A 16,312-nucleotide genomic window follows, 5' to 3' on the forward strand; every position below is an offset into this window, starting at 1 on the left:
GCTCGGTAAAAGCAAGTCACACCTTTTTAGGCAGAGCAGCAAATTGATTTGCAGTTCCATCCCAAGCGCTCCCTGTCCACATTGTGAGATAACAGAGATTCAGGCACTGGGGAGGTCGCCTGGGTTTGAGCCTAGCACACAGTATAACTTGGTCATGGAGTAGTACTCTTGCAATTCCAGCACTTGGGAGGTGATTGAGGGAGGATTCGAAGTTCATGCTGTGGGAATACTTAGTGACTTTGAAGCCAGCATTGGTTAAGTGAGACATTGTCTCAAAAATGAACAGACTTGGTCACAGTGGCAGGTTCACAGTAGTGAACCACAGCACAGATTTTTTTCTCTTTATTACTGCTGCTTCAGTCACCATCTATATCCAAGTCCAGTTGTGGATCTGCATCAATCCCATCTACTGTCTGGCTCTTTTGATGCGAGTGATACTCTGCCCCATGGGCATGGCGATAGGTCATTAGGGATCATTCATCGCTATGTTTCTTTAGCAGAATACTAGTAGGTTTTCCTTTAGTCCCATGACTTACTAGTCTCAGTTTGGCCACTTAAGCAGTGCAATGCATGGATTCCATCTCACAGAGTGGGCGGGCCTTAAATCTAATAGAAAAGTAGCCAGTTACTCCCCTAACTGTAGTGAGGATAGAAAGGAAAGCTTATTTGAGGAGTCAAAATGCTGTGCTGTCTTGGCAGGGGAGTGGGTGTGTGGACAGAGCAGGAAGCTTTTAGGTGGCAGGAAAGGAGAGGTGAAGGCCAGAAAAGTGTAGGTGTTAGTGCAGGGTTAGCCAGGAACTAGATGCCCTTGCCAGAGGTCAGGTCCGTAAGGGATACAGTGGCTTCCTTGGTAACACAATCCTGCAATAAGAGATTGCTATCAGATGCTGATTTTTCGCCTTTTTTTTTCTTTCCTTTTGTAACCATCCTTCTGTTTACCTGATCAAGTCAGAGTCCTTCTGTTTAGGACACAATCACCAGCATTGCCATTTGAGAGCCATTTTGTATCCAACAATGTAACTTTGTATCCAACAATAACCTTTGTACCAACCACTATCTCCCCGTGCCATCTTGCAGTCAGGTCTCCGTTGTGGATCCTGTGGTTCATAGATGGGTAATATTGGTGATTACTTTTCTCCTCTGGTGGTATGTGATGTACCACGTGTGCTGGTCTGGAGGGGTAGAGCTTCAGTTAGGCTAATATTCTCCATGTTTGATGACATATGCAAATTATGTCTTCAGCAAACAGGGCCTTACCATGAGGTTATGGAGAGTAAACACTAGCCTTGGCTATAGCCGGTGATGTTTGGGAGAGTCCATGGGACCCCTTTGGAAACAAGTCTCAGAGGTGAACAATAGGGAGAATGGAGGCCCTGTTATTATTTAGCTCATTAAAATCAGTAGTGAAGGCAGAAATGAAGGAGTTAGCTTCTGACACCTGAGTGCAAGGACTCAAGGTCAGCTGGTGGTCCTTGGAGCTGGTAGTGGTTGTGGATTCTAACTCCTAGGTTGGTTTGTTTGCTTGCTTGCTTGGGAGGCTGGGTCTCAGTGTAGCACAGGTCGTCGGAAACTCTTAGCAATCATCTTTCATCAGCCCTTCAAGGGCCGGGGTTAAAAGCGACAGACACCACCCCGCACTAGCAGGGCGGCTGTTTTGCCTGAATCATAGGCCGCACGGTGGTTGCATCGGAGGCTACTGGCAGGGTAGCTAGGTCACAGGAACGGCGAGGCAGAGTCCTCACGTTTTGAGTTCAGCAACTGTAGGACTGTTGCAGGCGAGAGCGGAAGCACAAATGCAGGTCCCTGCTGCAAATCCTGATCGGAGAGAGGGCCCTTGTGATGCTAATGTGTCGCTGAGATGTCCAGGGCCCTGCCCTTCAGAGTTCCTTAGTAAAGCGCGGGTGCTCCTGGGCCCTCTATGCGCGTGCCCAGCCATGCGTGACTGCACGCACCCGCGACGCGGAGATGCTGCATCGGCTGCGCTCGTCCCTGCGCCGCCGGGTGCTTGCTGGTGGCTCTCCCATCGTACCTCTATCACCCGCCACGCCAAACTGCAGTCCCGGGCTCTCGGGACCCGCGGTGCGCCACGAGTCACCGCTGTGCCACGTATTCCCACGCGCCCGCAGCTTCGTCATGGCCTGCTTGCCCCGAGCAACTGCAACCCTGGCCCGCCAGGTACCTGCGTGGCGAAAGGCGAGGGGCGCCAGGACCAGCATCCCGCGGGGACTCACTCGGGGGGCGGGGGTTTCTGCGGGAGGGCGCCACTAGGCTCTTGGGTATCGCCGCAAGGCAACACTGGTCGTGAGGGGATGCGGGGGGGGCGGGGCGGGGGGGTCACGGCGAGGGACTTGGAGGTGCGGGGAACTCGGAGGTTGCCACAGAAGACGCAGGGATTAGGAGTCTCCAGGTAGCCGCGGAGGGCGCCACTAGGGGGCTCAAGGATGGAGATAATTCATGGGTGCTCGTGGTGGCCACCGGGGACTCAGGAGCTAAGAGTGTCTCCGCCGGGGAATTCTGGGGTCATCCTGGGGACTTTCACTGAGGACACTACTGGGGACTGAGGGATTACTGTGGGAATTCAGGGGTCGTCACAAGGGTTGCTGGGGTCACAGACTAGCACGGGGAGAAAACGTGCTAGATGAGGGTCGCCACAGGAACTTGGGCACCTTACGGATGATGTGATGGCTGGGGATCACCAGGGATGCTGGAGTCTAGGCTAGGAAAACTGGAGGATAAAGGGAAGAATTTGCCACCAAAACATCCAGTCCGCTGCCTTTGCAGTCTTGGATCCCTTCGTTCCCTCTTTCCCAGTTATTTAGCAAACTGGCTTGCAGCTTTTTGAATGCCTGCCCCTTTCCCTAGTTAATTCAGAACCACGGTATCATTTATTTATTTAATTGCTGGAAGTATCAAGAGATCTTGTTTTTCAAGTGCAATGTTTTGGCCGCCGCCAAAGCATGGGGGACCCTGTGGGTGGAGAAAATGGTTCCAGCCAGTCCGCATCCCCTCACGCTTAAAGCAGCCTGCCTATTGTGCGCCCGTGATTGACAAGACCACGAGGCTGAGCGCGCTCGGGAGATTTTTTTTTCCACCCCTTTATAAATGGCTTAAACCCTCGTTCTAGACGACTTACTGGACATTTGGGAGACAATTGCCTTCTTGTTCTTTGCTGGAGAACCCCGGCTCCTGGACTGACCCGGAATTTAAGGAGCTCCTCCCTAAGCTGCGGGAAGATATAAGTCAGACCTGGGACCGGGTGGGAAGCCTAGGACAGTCTCTGGCTGGAGCTGGCCTTGCCTGTTGGACAGTACAGACTTGGCTTTTCTGTCTTCTGTGATGGTAAGTCCCTTGACCAGGTCCCGCACTGACTCACCTGGCTTTATTTAATGGAGATTTAATTATTTTTATTTTTAAGGACTGCAGTAATGGATGCTCCGCGCCGTTTGCTGGAGAAAGAGGATCAGAAGAAGTGGCCGAGACTTTTAGGGTAAGGCATTTGCTGGGGTGGTTAAGTTACTGAGTTAATGCATTTCAGGTTGAGATTAGGGTTTGGGGAATTTAAAGTGAGTGAGTTCTTGAGTTTTAAATTACAGCCAGGGGAAAAGCCATTTGAGATTAATACCAGTCAGCAAAGCAAAATTTGCCTAACAGCAAGCTGCTTGTTTTGTCTTATGAATTAGACATTTATCGGAAAAGAGCGAATTAATGAATAGGAACTGGAGGTTGCTTTTTAAATTGCATCAGCTTAACCCTTCGCTCTGTTTGCCCAAGAAAAGGGCTCTGTACTTTTTCACCTTAAAAAAATCACCGAGCACGTTTACAGTCCCAGACTGCGATTTCTTTCCCTTGCACTGTGTGGTTTATGTATGGCACGGTCTCCTGCTTCCCAGCAGAGTTATTGGAGGGACAGAGATCTTATTAAAGCACTTGACAGCCCTCCATCCTTCTCCACCAGCCCCCAGCCTGGAGGGTTTTGCAGATCTTCGTGGGTGCTTGGCTCTGCCACTTTCCTGGCTCTGATACTCACTGTCAATTGTCACCCATAGTACAGAATGTCCCTGTGACCTCACATCCTGGCAGGGTTCAGAGAGGGACTGGAACTTGACTCGTCTGTTTTGAACCACAGGGGACACTCAGTGTTCGGGGACAGTGCTAGGAGCACAAAGCAGAATGGTGAATTCAGGATAAGCCCTCTGCTCACAAGCGATTTGTTTTAAACCAAAATATAGTAAGATATACTACAGTGAGGTGCTGTGGATTCTGTCTGATTTCTGGTGTATTAATGTAATTTCCTTGTAGCGCTTCCAAGAGTCCCACACTGGTTACGTGTGGGTCACATGACCAGTCAGTAGCGCTGGGGCTCAGTTCTTTAAGCACCTCCAGGACTCAGCTCTAATAAATGAAAAGTGTCGGGTCACATTGGCTGACTTAGAACTATACAGGCTGGCCTTGAACTCTTGCTAACCTTTTAAAGACAATAATTCAATAAATCAATATCTCAAAAAATTATTGTATGCATTTCAACTGAAATGACTTTATGGTTTTATGCAAAGCATTCAGTGCAAGATAGAACTCATAGTGAAAAATAGTGTATTTGTTAGTTGAAATTTGTACACGTCCTCTGCGTAGCAATGGTAAAGCGTGACCTACTCTACTTGCGTTTTAGGTGTGGACTGAGAGTATCGATAATCTGGGGAATAGAAATGACAGGTTTTATTACTTGGCTTTGCATGGTGCTGGCTGTTGAACCCAGGCCCTTGCACACACTAAGAGCCTTTATTACTGAGTCACACGCTTAGCCGTGATCCCTGCTTCTTACAGTTTTCTATCTGCTAATGGACTGCTGCTTCCCTGGTCTCTCCTCCGTCCTGTTCCTATTATTGTTCTGTTCTCAATCCTCACATATTAAAATGAGGGTGCTAGCTGGGCCAAGAAATCAGTTCTCTCTCTCTCTCTCTCTCTCTCCCCCCTTTTAAATCTAATTCTTCAAAATTAAAAAAAAATCTATTGTCATTTAAAAATTTTTGTGTATTTGTTATTGTAAGAGGGCACCACTGGTGCATGTGTGGTATCAGGGGTAAGTTGGAGGGGCTGTCTCTCTCCTTTCCCATCAAGACTTGAACCTTCTGGAAGGAGCGCAGGCTGTCAGTCAGGCTTGTACAGCGTGCTTTACTCTCTTTGTGGGCTAGTTTTCTCTCTCTCTTTTTTTTTTCTCAACAAATTTGTTTTTAAGTGTGCCTCTTTGTCCTCTCTCTCTCTCTCTCTCTCTCTCTCTCTCTCTCTGTGTGTTTGTGCGTGCACATGTATGAGTTCCCTTGGATACCAGATGCCCTGGGTCCTCTGGCACTGTAGTTACAGATGGCGGTGAGCCACTTGACACTGTTCAGGGAATTGAACCTGGTCCTCTGGAAGAGCTGCCTGCACTCTTCCGGCAAGCCGGCTCTCCAGATCCTTTCAACCGCCTTTGTTTAAGAAGCTGTATTTACTACTTTAGACTTTTCCTATGGACCTCAGAGATGAGCTCTCTTCATTCTAGTTTCCTCTGATTGGCCTCAAAGCTGTAGAATTTTCTTCTTCAGACCTCATTAGGTTCTCAGAGAAAGCACGGAGTAGATGAGAGCTGTCTCTCTCAGTGGAGCAGAAGCATGCAGGAGCTCCCTGGGAAGCCCCGTGCTTCCAGTGCTGATGCACCGCACCGCGGGCTTAGAGCGAGTCTTTTTTTTTTTTTTTTTTTTTGGTTTTTCGAGACAGGGTTTCTCTGTGTAGCCCTGGCTGTCCTGGCACTCACTTTGTAGACCAGGCTGGCCTCGAACTCAGAAATCCACCTGCCTCTGCCTCCCGAGTGCTGGGATTAAAGGCGTGCGCCACCACGCCCGGCTAGAGCGAGTCTTAGTGAGTTTCCAGTGCAGAGAAGAACCGAAGTGCTCAGGTGCTTCCTCATCATGGCGTCAAAGCAGAAAATTGTTCCCCCCTTTTAAATTAAAATTTTTTTTTTTTTTTTTGCATGTGCTTGCTTACTTCTTTTGTGTATGTGTGTAGGTACCTGCATGTGCAAGTCAGAACAACTTTTAGGGGTTAGTTCTGCCCTTCTACTGTGGGATCCAGGTAGTGATCTTAGGTCGTCAGGCTTGGAGGCAAGCATCACTGAGCCGTATAGCTGGCCCAGGAACTTGTTCTTAATATGCCCTGTGTCATTTCTCAGGTACTAGGCTGCCCTGTTTGCTTCCAATGATCATGATATAAAGCATCGCTGTACAAAGGCTGCTTAGTTAGACTTCCCCTTCCCCACTTTGTTTCTGACAGGGGTCTCATTGTGTAGCCCTGGCTGGCCTAGAACTCACCAGGTAGACCAGGCTAGCCTGCTAACCTTGAACTCAGGAATCTACCTGCCTTAACCTTTTAAATGCTGGGATTAGAGATGTGTACCACCCCATCTGAGTTTTTTAAGATTTATTTTACTTTATGGGTGCATCCCTCCACATGGACTATGCATATTTGGTGTCCACACGGGCCTGACGGTGTCGATTCCCTCGGACCAGAGTTACAGATCATTGTGAGCTGCCATGTGGGTGCTGGAATCGAATCCAGGTCTTCTGAAAGAGCAGCTGGTGCTCTTAGCTTCTGAGCTATGTCTTCAGGCCTCACCCCCAACTTCCTTTGACATCAGGCCTTGCCTTTAATCCCAGCACTCAGAAGACAGAGGCTGCTGGATCTCTGAGCTCAAGGCTATCTGGGGCTATATAGTAAGACTCTGTCAAAAACAAACAAACAAACAAAAAACAAAACAAAAAAACAACCCTAACTTTTAATCTCTAGAATTATGGAACTTGTCTCAAATAAAGGAATTTAGAGTTTCTTGGTGAAATTATAGAGGCCACAAGATCTTGTGTTACTTTGAAAAAACTGGATATAGGAGGGAAATCTTTATGTTCAAATCTGGATTAGAGGGAAATGGTCAGGGGAGATAACCGTGACTCCCACAAACAGAGGGAATGCCTGGAAATTTTATCATTTAGAGTTTTAACTGGTATTCAAAGGTTAGAATTAGAGCACCAATTTCACTTGTTTTTTGACCTACTTATGAGTTTGTACTGATGTTGCTGTGAGTGCAGTGGCGTCAGAGGCCAGAAGAGGTGCTGGAAGGCCCTGGAGCTGAAGTTATGCTTGTCCCTGAGCTGCTTGATGGTGCTGGGAGTGAACCCAGCTTGCCCGCGAAACAGCCTCTGAGCTGTCTCTTTGGCTCTAGAAGAAAAGCACTAAGTTGAATATAAATGTGCTCTGTGTCTCAGCTTGGCCCTTAAGCAGCTCTGGTGCTTCGGTCTAGCCTGGGGTAACTGTGGGTGGGCCCCACTTCCGTTTTTCTGCTTCTTGCACTGCTGGGCATTGTGCCCAGGACTTATACACTATAGGCCCTGCCCCTGCAGCTTAGGCTCTGGAAGCATTTTAGGCAAAGGGTTCAGAGTTTTGGTCTAGCCTTGGGTAACTGTGGGTGGGCCCCACTTCCGTTTTTCTGCTTGTTGCAATGCTGGGTGTTGTACCCAGGACTTACACACTGTAGGCCCTGCCCTGCAGCTTCGGCTCTGGAAGCCTTTTAGGCGAAGGGTTCAGAGTTTTGGTCTAGCCTTGGGTAACTGTGGGTGGGCCCCACTTCCGTTTTTCTGCTTGTTGCAATGCTGGGTGTTGTACCCAGGACTTACACACTGTAGGCCCTGCCCTGCAGCTTCGGCTCTGGAAGCCTTTTAGGCGAAGGGTTCAGAGTATACAATCATATTGACGACACCTTGATTGTCTTAACTTGTGGATTTGAACTCAGGGCCTCTTGCTTTCACGGCAAGTACTCTTTCTCACTGAGCTCTCTCCCTACTGTGGGAAGACTTAAAAACTATAAGCTAGATCACATGTCAATGGGCCCAGGACCTCCAAGGGGCCAGAGGCTGAGACATTTTGCTCAAAGTTTTGAAAGGGATTTTTACCTTGGCAGATAGAGTTCGAATGGAGAACTATCTTGCAGTTGATCTCAGAGGCTCGGGGCCTGGGCCTGGAAAATCACTGGTATGGAGGTGGGGAAGCCTGGTGAAGTTGCATAAAGCTCAGCATTGCTCAGATTCTTTTTTTTTTTTTTTGGATTTTCGAGACAGGGTTTCTCTGTGTAGCTCTGGTTGTCCTGGCACTCACTTTGTAGACCAGGCTGGCCTCGAACTCAGAAATCCGCCTGCCTCTGCCTCTCGAGTGCTGGGATTAAAGGCGTGCGCCACCACGCCCGGCTGCTCAGATTCTTTTACTTATATCTTCTCACCACAGCCGGCTTGCTTGTTCAACCACTAAAATGCCAGGAAAATCCAGGACAGTCTCACCTCTGCAGGCCAGGCATCCCTGCTCCCTCCCCGCAGGCAGGTGCCTGCAAAGAGCAATAAAGAGGCTTCCTGAGCTTATGGCCCACTACTTCCTGGGAAGGAGATGGCAAAGGCTGTGGTCTCAGCAAAATAGCCAGAGGCCTGAGAGAGTTGGTATATAGGGGCATAGCCGGCTATCCTGGTCCATAACTTGCCTAGCTTTCCCAACTGCAATAGCTGTAGACCTCTGACCTTTCACCCCTGTTCTCCCCTTCCTCTTCTTCCTGCAGCAGGGATCTTTGCTATGTCCTACTTTGTCCATCTGCCTGAAATACATTACTCCTAGGTCTGTAGACATCCTGCTTGCTCCCTGCATTCAGGTGTGCTCAGATACCTCTGCAAAGCCAAGACCAAAGTCCCCTTCCCTGCCTCTTCTTCCGAGTTCCTTTAATTCTTCAAAGCATTAATCACCTTGATCTAGTTTCCTCGTTATTCCTTTATCTCCCCTTTGCTTGCAGAGCAAGGATGGGTGTTTCTAATGACCCATGGCATTAAAGATACAGAGTAGCTCAAAAATACTAGGTGGGAGGTTTGGATAATCCATTGTGGATAACCCATGCCAATTTGTAACTGTCCTTGGCTGGCAGTCACAGTCCAGTAAACAAGGGCTGGAGTCTCGGTATATTCTATACACCACCCCCCAAGCCTCAGTGCCTCTGCGATTAAAGCTTAAATAAAATTTAAAATGTTAAGAATAATTACAAAAGAATGCTGATATTGAGTAACGAGGAAAAGCGGGCACCCTCAATATTGATGAGACAGAGCCTGAGTTCACTTTCAAATTATCCTAATTCAGATGGCCAGTGAACAGCAAGGCTCAGGTGTTTGTTTTTGTTTTTAAGCTTGAAGACATTTTTATTAAAGTTCAAGAGAGAAGTAGCAGGGTGGGCAAGCTGTAAATCTTGGCAGCTGCCTGGAGGAGGGAGATGGGTAAGGGGAGGAGAGAAAGCCCTCCTCAGGATATTTCAGGATAAGCTGTTTACTGTCTGTCTGTCCATTCCATGTCAGGAAGTAGTACTGCAGAGCCTGGGAATGCAGTGAAGTGGTGAGGGTGGTGTGCAGTCAGCCAGAGTGAGTGAAGCTGGGGCTGGAAGAGCGAAATTTCGCCAGATCTTTTGAAGAGCCATGCACATTATTGATGATGTTGTTTAGAAAGAAAATCAGGGCCATGGATGACATAATGGGTAAAAGTGATTGCCGTGTAAATCTGATGACACGCATGTTTGATCCCTGGTGCCTGTGGTGGAAGGAGAGAACCAAATCCCAGAAGTTGTCCTCTGAGCTCCACAGAGCTGCGGAGTATGCCTGCATTCATGCGTACCATGTGTATGTACATACAACAATTAATGAAAGTCTAGAAAGCTGATGTCTGCTGGCTTCTCCGTGTTTAAGATATGTCTAGAACTCAGTCTCACTGTTCAGCTCACACTGACCATCTAACAGACACACCTGTTCTGCATCTTCCTGTGAGAAACTTTGCTAATAATCTTATTGTCGGGAACTGTGGGTGGGAGCTGGGGATGTAGTACAGCTGACAGAGTGCTTGGCTAGTGTGCACCACTCAGAGACTTAGTATTGGAGAGTTTTAAGCTAGCCTGAGTGACAAGAGACTCTGACGGACTCCCCCTATCCCCAATACCACCAAAAGCTTTCTTCTTCATAGTTTCTTTTTAAAATTGTACTTTATTTATTGTTGTTGTTGTTCTCTAGCTGTTCCCAAGTTAAGGATCAGAACCGAGGTGACTTGGGTTTGTGACAATGGCTGAGCTGGCTTGGTGGAGAACAGCTGAGTGCAGTTGTTTCCTATCTTCCTGTTTTTGTGCGGCTGAATAGGAGGGCTTTTGTTTACTGTCTGTCTCCTCCTAGGACAGGGTTTGCATCTGCGGCTCCATTCTCTCTCTGCCTGTCCGTCTTCAAAGAGGAGAGCACTTCTTTGCTGTCTGTGCTCATCTGTGAGCCTCCGTATCTGGAGGAGCTGGGAACATGTGATTGGAATGCTCTGGGGAGGTGGAGGCAGCTGTAGCGGGCAGTGGCTGGGTCCTTAAAGATCCTCCCTGCTCCTGTGAGCAGTGCTGTGTGCCCTGAAGGATGCTCCCTGCTACTGTGAGCAGTGCTGTGTGCCCTGAAGGATGCTCCCTGCTACTGTGAGCAGTGCTGTGTGCCCTGAAGGATGCTCCCTGCTACTGTGAGCAGTGCTGTGTGCCCTGAAGGATGCTCCCTGCTCCTGTGAGCAGTGCTGTGTGCCCTGAAGGATGCTCCCTGCTACTGTGAGCAGTGCTGTGTGCCCTGAAGGATGCTCCCTGCTACTGTGAGCAGTGCTGTGTGCCCAGAAGGATGCTCCCTGCTACTGTGAGCAGTGCTGTGTGCCCTGAAGGATGCTCCCTGCTACTGTGAGCAGTGCTGTGTGCCCAGGATGCTCCCTGCTACTGTGAGCAGTGCTGTGTGCCCTGAAGGATGCTCCCTGCTACTGTGAGCAGTGCTGTGTGCCCTGAAGGATGCTCCCTGCTACTGTGAGCAGTGCTGTGTGCCCTGAAGGATGCTCCCTGCTACTGTGAGCAGTGCTGTGTGCCCTGAAGGATGCTCCCTGCTCCTGTGAGCAGTGCTGTGTGCCCTGAAGGATGCTCCCTGCTACTGTGAGCAGTGCTGTGTGCCCAGAAGGATGCTCCCTGCTCCTGTGAGCAGTGCTGTGTGCCCTGAAGGATGCTCCCTGCTACTGTGAGCAGTGCTGTGTGCCCAGAAGGATGCTCCCTGCTACTGTGAGCAGTGCTGTGTGCCCTGAAGGATGCTCCCTGCTCCTGTGAGCAGTGCTGTGTGCCCAGGATGCTCCCTGCTACTGTGAGCAGTGCTGTGTGCCCTGAAGGATGCTCCCTGCTACTGTGAGCAGTGCTGTGTGCCCTGAAGGATGCTCCCTGCTACTGTGAGCAGTGCTGTGTGCCCTGAAGGATGCTCCCTGCTACTGTGAGCAGTGCTGTGTGCCCTGAAGGATGCTCCCTGCTACTGTGAGCAGTGCTGTGTGCCCTGAAGGATGCTCCCTGCTACTGTGAGCAGTGCTGTGTGCCCTGAAGGATGCTCCCTGCTACTGTGAGCAGTGCTGTGTGCCCTGAAGGATGCTCCCTGCTACTGTGAGCAGTGCTGTGTGCCCTGAAGGATGCTGCTCCCTGCTACTGTGAGCAGTGCTGTGTGCCCTGAAGGATGCTCCCTACTACTGTGAGCAGTGCTGTGTGCCCAGGATGCTCCCTGCTACTGTGAGCAGTGCTGTGTGCCCTGAAGGATGCTCCCTGCTCCTGTGAGCAGTGCTGTGTGCCCTGAAGGATGCTCCCTGCTACTGTGAGCAGTGCTGTGTGTCTTCTGGGAGTGCTCCTCTGGGGTCTGGTGGGAATCAGGAATCATTTCACCACATCTCCCACACCCCTAAAGTTTGCTTCTCATGGCATTACAACCGAAGCCATTGCAGGGATTTGTTTGTGAGTTAGCCTTGCTGTGTAGCCTTGGCTGGCCTGGCACTCACTTTGTTGCCTAGGCTGGCCTCACATTTGTGTCTCTTCTTCTACTTCAGCCTCCTGAGTGCCAGGATGACTGGCGTATACCACCGTATTATTGCAGGGATTATTGAGTTTTATTAAAAAAAATGTATTTCTAGATTCATTTGATTTTCTGAAATAAAAGTGTGTTTTGTCTTTACATATGTGTGTGCATGCATCATGTGCATGCTTGGTGCATGTGGAGGTCAGAAGACAGCATCGGATCCCCACGAACTTTGTATTTAAGAATGGTTATGAGGGGCTGGTGAGATGGCTCAGTGGGTAAGACCACCCGACTGCTCTTCTGATGGTCCGGAGTTCAAATCCCAGCAACCACATGGTGGCTCACAACCATCCATAACGAGATTTGACTCCCTCTTCTGGAGTGTCTGAAGACAGCTACAGTGTACTTACATATAAAAAAAAAAAAAAAAAAAAAAAAGAATGGTTATGAACCACCATGGGGAAGCTGGGAATCAAACTTGGGTCCTCCGTGAGAGCAGCAAATGCTCTTTTCCACTGAGCCGTCTCTCCGGCGCTAAGGTTATTATTATTTTGCATTGTTAATGGCAGTTATTTATTGTGGGGGGCTAGGGAGGGAGGTGCATGTACGGTGCTTGGGTATAGCTCAGAGGACAACTTGTGGGGTCTTGGTTTTCCCCTTTCACCATGTAGGTCCTAGGATCAAGCTCAGGTTTGCTGGTTTGGTGGCAAGTGTCTTTACTTGCTTCGTCACCTTGTCAGGCCCTGTTGCAGAGATTTTGAACAATTGACTGAACTCTGAGCACAGGTTTGGTCTATTTGGTTCTCAGTGTTAACGGTATGATATTGGGGTTGTTATTTGAGACTCGATTGGGTCAGGTTTTTTACACAAGGTTGGAACTTCTGAACCTCCTGCCTCCAGTCTTTCAGTGGTCAAACCCGGGGCTTCTGTAAGCACCCCACCAACTGCAGCGAGTCCTCAGACCCCCCAGTGTTAAATTCTGTGCTGGGCGCGGTCGTGTCATCACCAAGGAATGGTGTTCACATTGGGCCTTTGGACCATCTAGCCCATGCAGTGTGGGCTCCAAGCACTTTCCTTTTCTCCTCTACAGGCCAAAGATCTCATCATCACACCAGCCACTGTCTTAAAGGAGAAGCCGGACCCGGATTCGCTGGTCTTTGGAGCTACGTTTACTGACCACATGCTGACGGTGGAGTGGTCCTCTGCGTCTGGATGGGAGAAACCTCACATTAAGCCTTTTGAAAACTTGCCCATACATCCCGCTGCCTCTGTTTTGCACTACGCTGTGGAAGTAAGTGCTTACCCGTGGGCTGTGATTCTCTGGCCTTGCAAGCTTCTTTAGGGTCGGGGACAGGTCCTGCTGTCTTAGCTGGAGGTTGTCATAAACATCTTCAAACTTCTCCTGCAGCCAAGTGGATTGCTAGTCTCAGAGCTAGTTTTGCAGGTTGACTTGGTTTATCTGTGATATTAGTAAAACGTGGTGTGTGTGTGTGTGAAAATCTCAGCACTTGGTAACCTAAGACTGGATGGGCTGAAAGTCCAAGGCTAACCTAGATTATGCCTTTCTTTCTGGACAGGCTAGGCCACAGAACCCCAAAGAACCCCAAAGCAATGAGTATTACTAATTTATTAGGTGCTTTTTCTCAGATCTTTGAGTGATTGTCAAGGGTCGGTCACAGGATGAGACGCTGTGCTAACTGCTTTCTCATAACCAGCCTGTGGGATGGCATTGAGCACGCTCCTTCACCGTGGAGTGTTTGGAGACTCCATCTCTTGGTCCTCTGCTGATCCATACACACTGAACCAGATATGCAGAATATTGTCCCATCCCCCTGGCCCTACATTTCAGTTTATTCTGGTTTCTTCACATGGAATGGCTTTCCCCAGGACACTGAAGGCACAGAGATAAATTCTGATCTACCAAGAGACTGAAAATGGCCACAGGAAACAGGATCAAATATTCATTTCTGAATATTGGTTCCCAAGATTGTGCCTTTGAGAGATCTTATACTTTATAGAGATCATTTTCATTTCACTACTTGTGTTTACAGTTCAGATTTCCCACCAGAACACCCCGGAATCCACCCATTTAATGATCTGAAGTGAGAAGCATTCGAATTCACATTCAGGGCTGGAGCATTGGCTCGGGGGTTAAGAGCACCTGCTGATCTGGCAGAGGACTGTAGCAAAGTTCTCAGCACCCACATGGTGCCTGAGACCCAAAGGTTGTGAGAGCCACTGCTGTAGAGCCATGCCTGATACTGAGCGAGAGAGCAGACAACGGCTGCGGTGAGCTATGCTGCACAGTCCATAGACCAGGCCGTGTGCTCTCTTGGATGGGGGACAGCTATTCCGCCAGCACAGAGCAAAGGAATAGCAAAATGTCCTCAGGTTCACGGGGAGAGACAGCCCAGGCAGCCCCACTGAGAGAGGAAGGTGAAGTCATATCATTAAAGCGGTGCTCACAACACTCAGTAGGAAGGGACTTGGGGTGTCTGTGGTTAGACCACCCTGAATGCTCCAGATTGAATGATCTGGGGAGATCAGCAGGGCAGGGCCCGGATAGTCCTTGCATGGGAGACACAGTCTTGGGGAGCAATCTGCCCTCGAACCAGCTCCCGGCTTCAGATTTTTACCACAGGCATTTTAAACATGGGATAAACAGTGGTAACGTCTGTAGAAATGTTTTGCCTCCCAGCGGAGATTCAAGGACACAGTGTTTTTGCTGGTTTTTTTTTTTTCCCCCTCTCTGTGCCAGCCTGCTCTAGGTTTGGAGGACACTTGGGGTAAACATTTGGGTCTGACGAACAACTCCTTAGTACCTTGTTTTTTTTTTTCTAAAGATAGGCTGGCTTCCAGTCCATGGTATAGCTGAAGCTGGCCTTGAACTCTAGATACTGGGGACACAGGTACACATTGCCACAGCAGTCTGAACTTTCGATTCTTAGTTTCGTTCCCAGATGACTGCTAGTCGCGTGGCCTGCTGCGTTATATTTATGGCAAGCTCTTTGCATCAAATGACAGGCGAACGGACCATTCCCCTTCAGAGAACCTCAGCGCCTCTAGGTCCCTTGATTCTCAGACTTAGGGCTCAGAATTACCATGGGGTTCACTTTTGAAGCTATGTCACCCAACTGCATAGCTACCACAGTCTGAGACCTGCTGGCCTTTATAGGAGGTGAATTAGGAAGAATTAAAAAATTTGGGGCTTTGGAGTACATCAACTGAAATTTCAGTTTGACTTTTTCATATTATTATTTTATTATTATTATTGGTGGCAGGCTGGCTTCAAAATCATAGCAACCCTCCTGGCTCAGCCTTTCAAATGCTATGATCACAGTTTTTAAGAAAATGTCAGGTCCGGGGATGTAGCTTAGTGCGGAACACTTGCCTTGTGTGAGTAAAACTCTGTTCCACACGCAAAACCAAAAATAGCCCTCAAATTACAGTCATTCTGCCGGAAAGCCACAACCTTCTCCATATTATTAGTGATCTAATAAAATACAGTGCTTCTTCATAAGGTTTGATTAGCTAGACCGAGTTACCAGAAATATCTTCAGTAAGAATCAGGTTGGGCTGCTTGGGTGACCAAGAACCTGAGACCGACAGTCTAGGGACCTAAGGTAAAGTCAAATACTACTGTTTGTTTGTTTGTTTTTAAATGTAGCAATAAAATACTGTACTCATAGATCAGAGCCAGCCATCGTCAGAAGCTTCCCCCTGCAGCTTCCTCCTGCAGCAGATGGGAACAAGTGCAGAGACCTACAGCCAGACACAGGGTAGAAATTCAGAGCTAAAAACACTCTGCCTTAAATAGAATGTCTCCATCTAATTCCTCCAAGGGCTCAGGGAACCATCTTCCCCACCCCTCCTCCCCCAGAAAGTGTGAGAGCCAGAGGTGACGGAGGACACCTGAAGAACAAGACCCTCTATATCAATTGAGCAAAGCTCCTAGGAACCCCAGAGCCGGAGGCAGCATGCACAGAGCCTGCACGGGTCTGCCCCAGGTCCCCTGAATCTATCGTCTGGCTTCCGGTTTAGCGTTTGTATGGGATTCTTGAGTGTGCAAACCAGTGGGTCTGATTCTCTTGCCTTCTATCGGGCTCTTTCATATTTATTTTGCCCAAGTCCCATGTGTTAGCTTTTGTTTTATCTTGTGATTTCTTATGTTATTGCTTAGACACCTGTTTATTTTCTAATGAGAGACTGAAAGGGGGGTGAGGTCAGAGGGAACTGGGAGGAGTAGAAGAGAGAAACTGTAATCAGCATATGTCATGTGAGAAGAAAGAATCTATTTTCAATTAGAGGGGAAAAGAGAACTGGATTGGGGACGAGGAAAACAGCTCAGTCCGTAGCATGCGCCTCCATCACACACGGAGCTGTGGGGTCCAGCT

The 16,312-nt window shown here is 48.8% G+C and overlaps 1 protein-coding gene across 3 annotated transcripts in view; it reads left to right on the top strand.

The window, feature by feature from the left end:
• Bcat1 (branched chain amino acid transaminase 1) overlaps positions 1 to 16,312 on the top strand; it is an 80,729-nt gene that overhangs the window by 26,752 nt on the left and 37,665 nt on the right. The window contains exons 1-3 of one of the 3 annotated variants that reach the window (XM_021164868.3): positions 1,951 to 2,175; positions 3,416 to 3,487; positions 13,009 to 13,209. In XM_021164868.3, coding sequence (XP_021020527.1) covers positions 1,966 to 2,175; positions 3,416 to 3,487; positions 13,009 to 13,209 — 483 coding nt within the window. In that variant the 5' untranslated portion in view covers positions 1,951 to 1,965. Of the gene's footprint in view, positions 1 to 1,950; positions 2,176 to 3,259; positions 3,340 to 3,415; positions 3,488 to 13,008; positions 13,210 to 16,312 lie in introns of those variants that run through there. The other 2 variants (XM_085839782.1, XM_021164869.2) reach the window with 2 other exon arrangements.

Source organism: Mus caroli, unplaced genomic scaffold (assembly GCF_978045245.1).
Source record: "Mus caroli unplaced genomic scaffold, Mus_caroli_1 scaffold_7, whole genome shotgun sequence".
Classification (NCBI taxonomy): domain Eukaryota; kingdom Metazoa; phylum Chordata; class Mammalia; order Rodentia; family Muridae; genus Mus; species Mus caroli.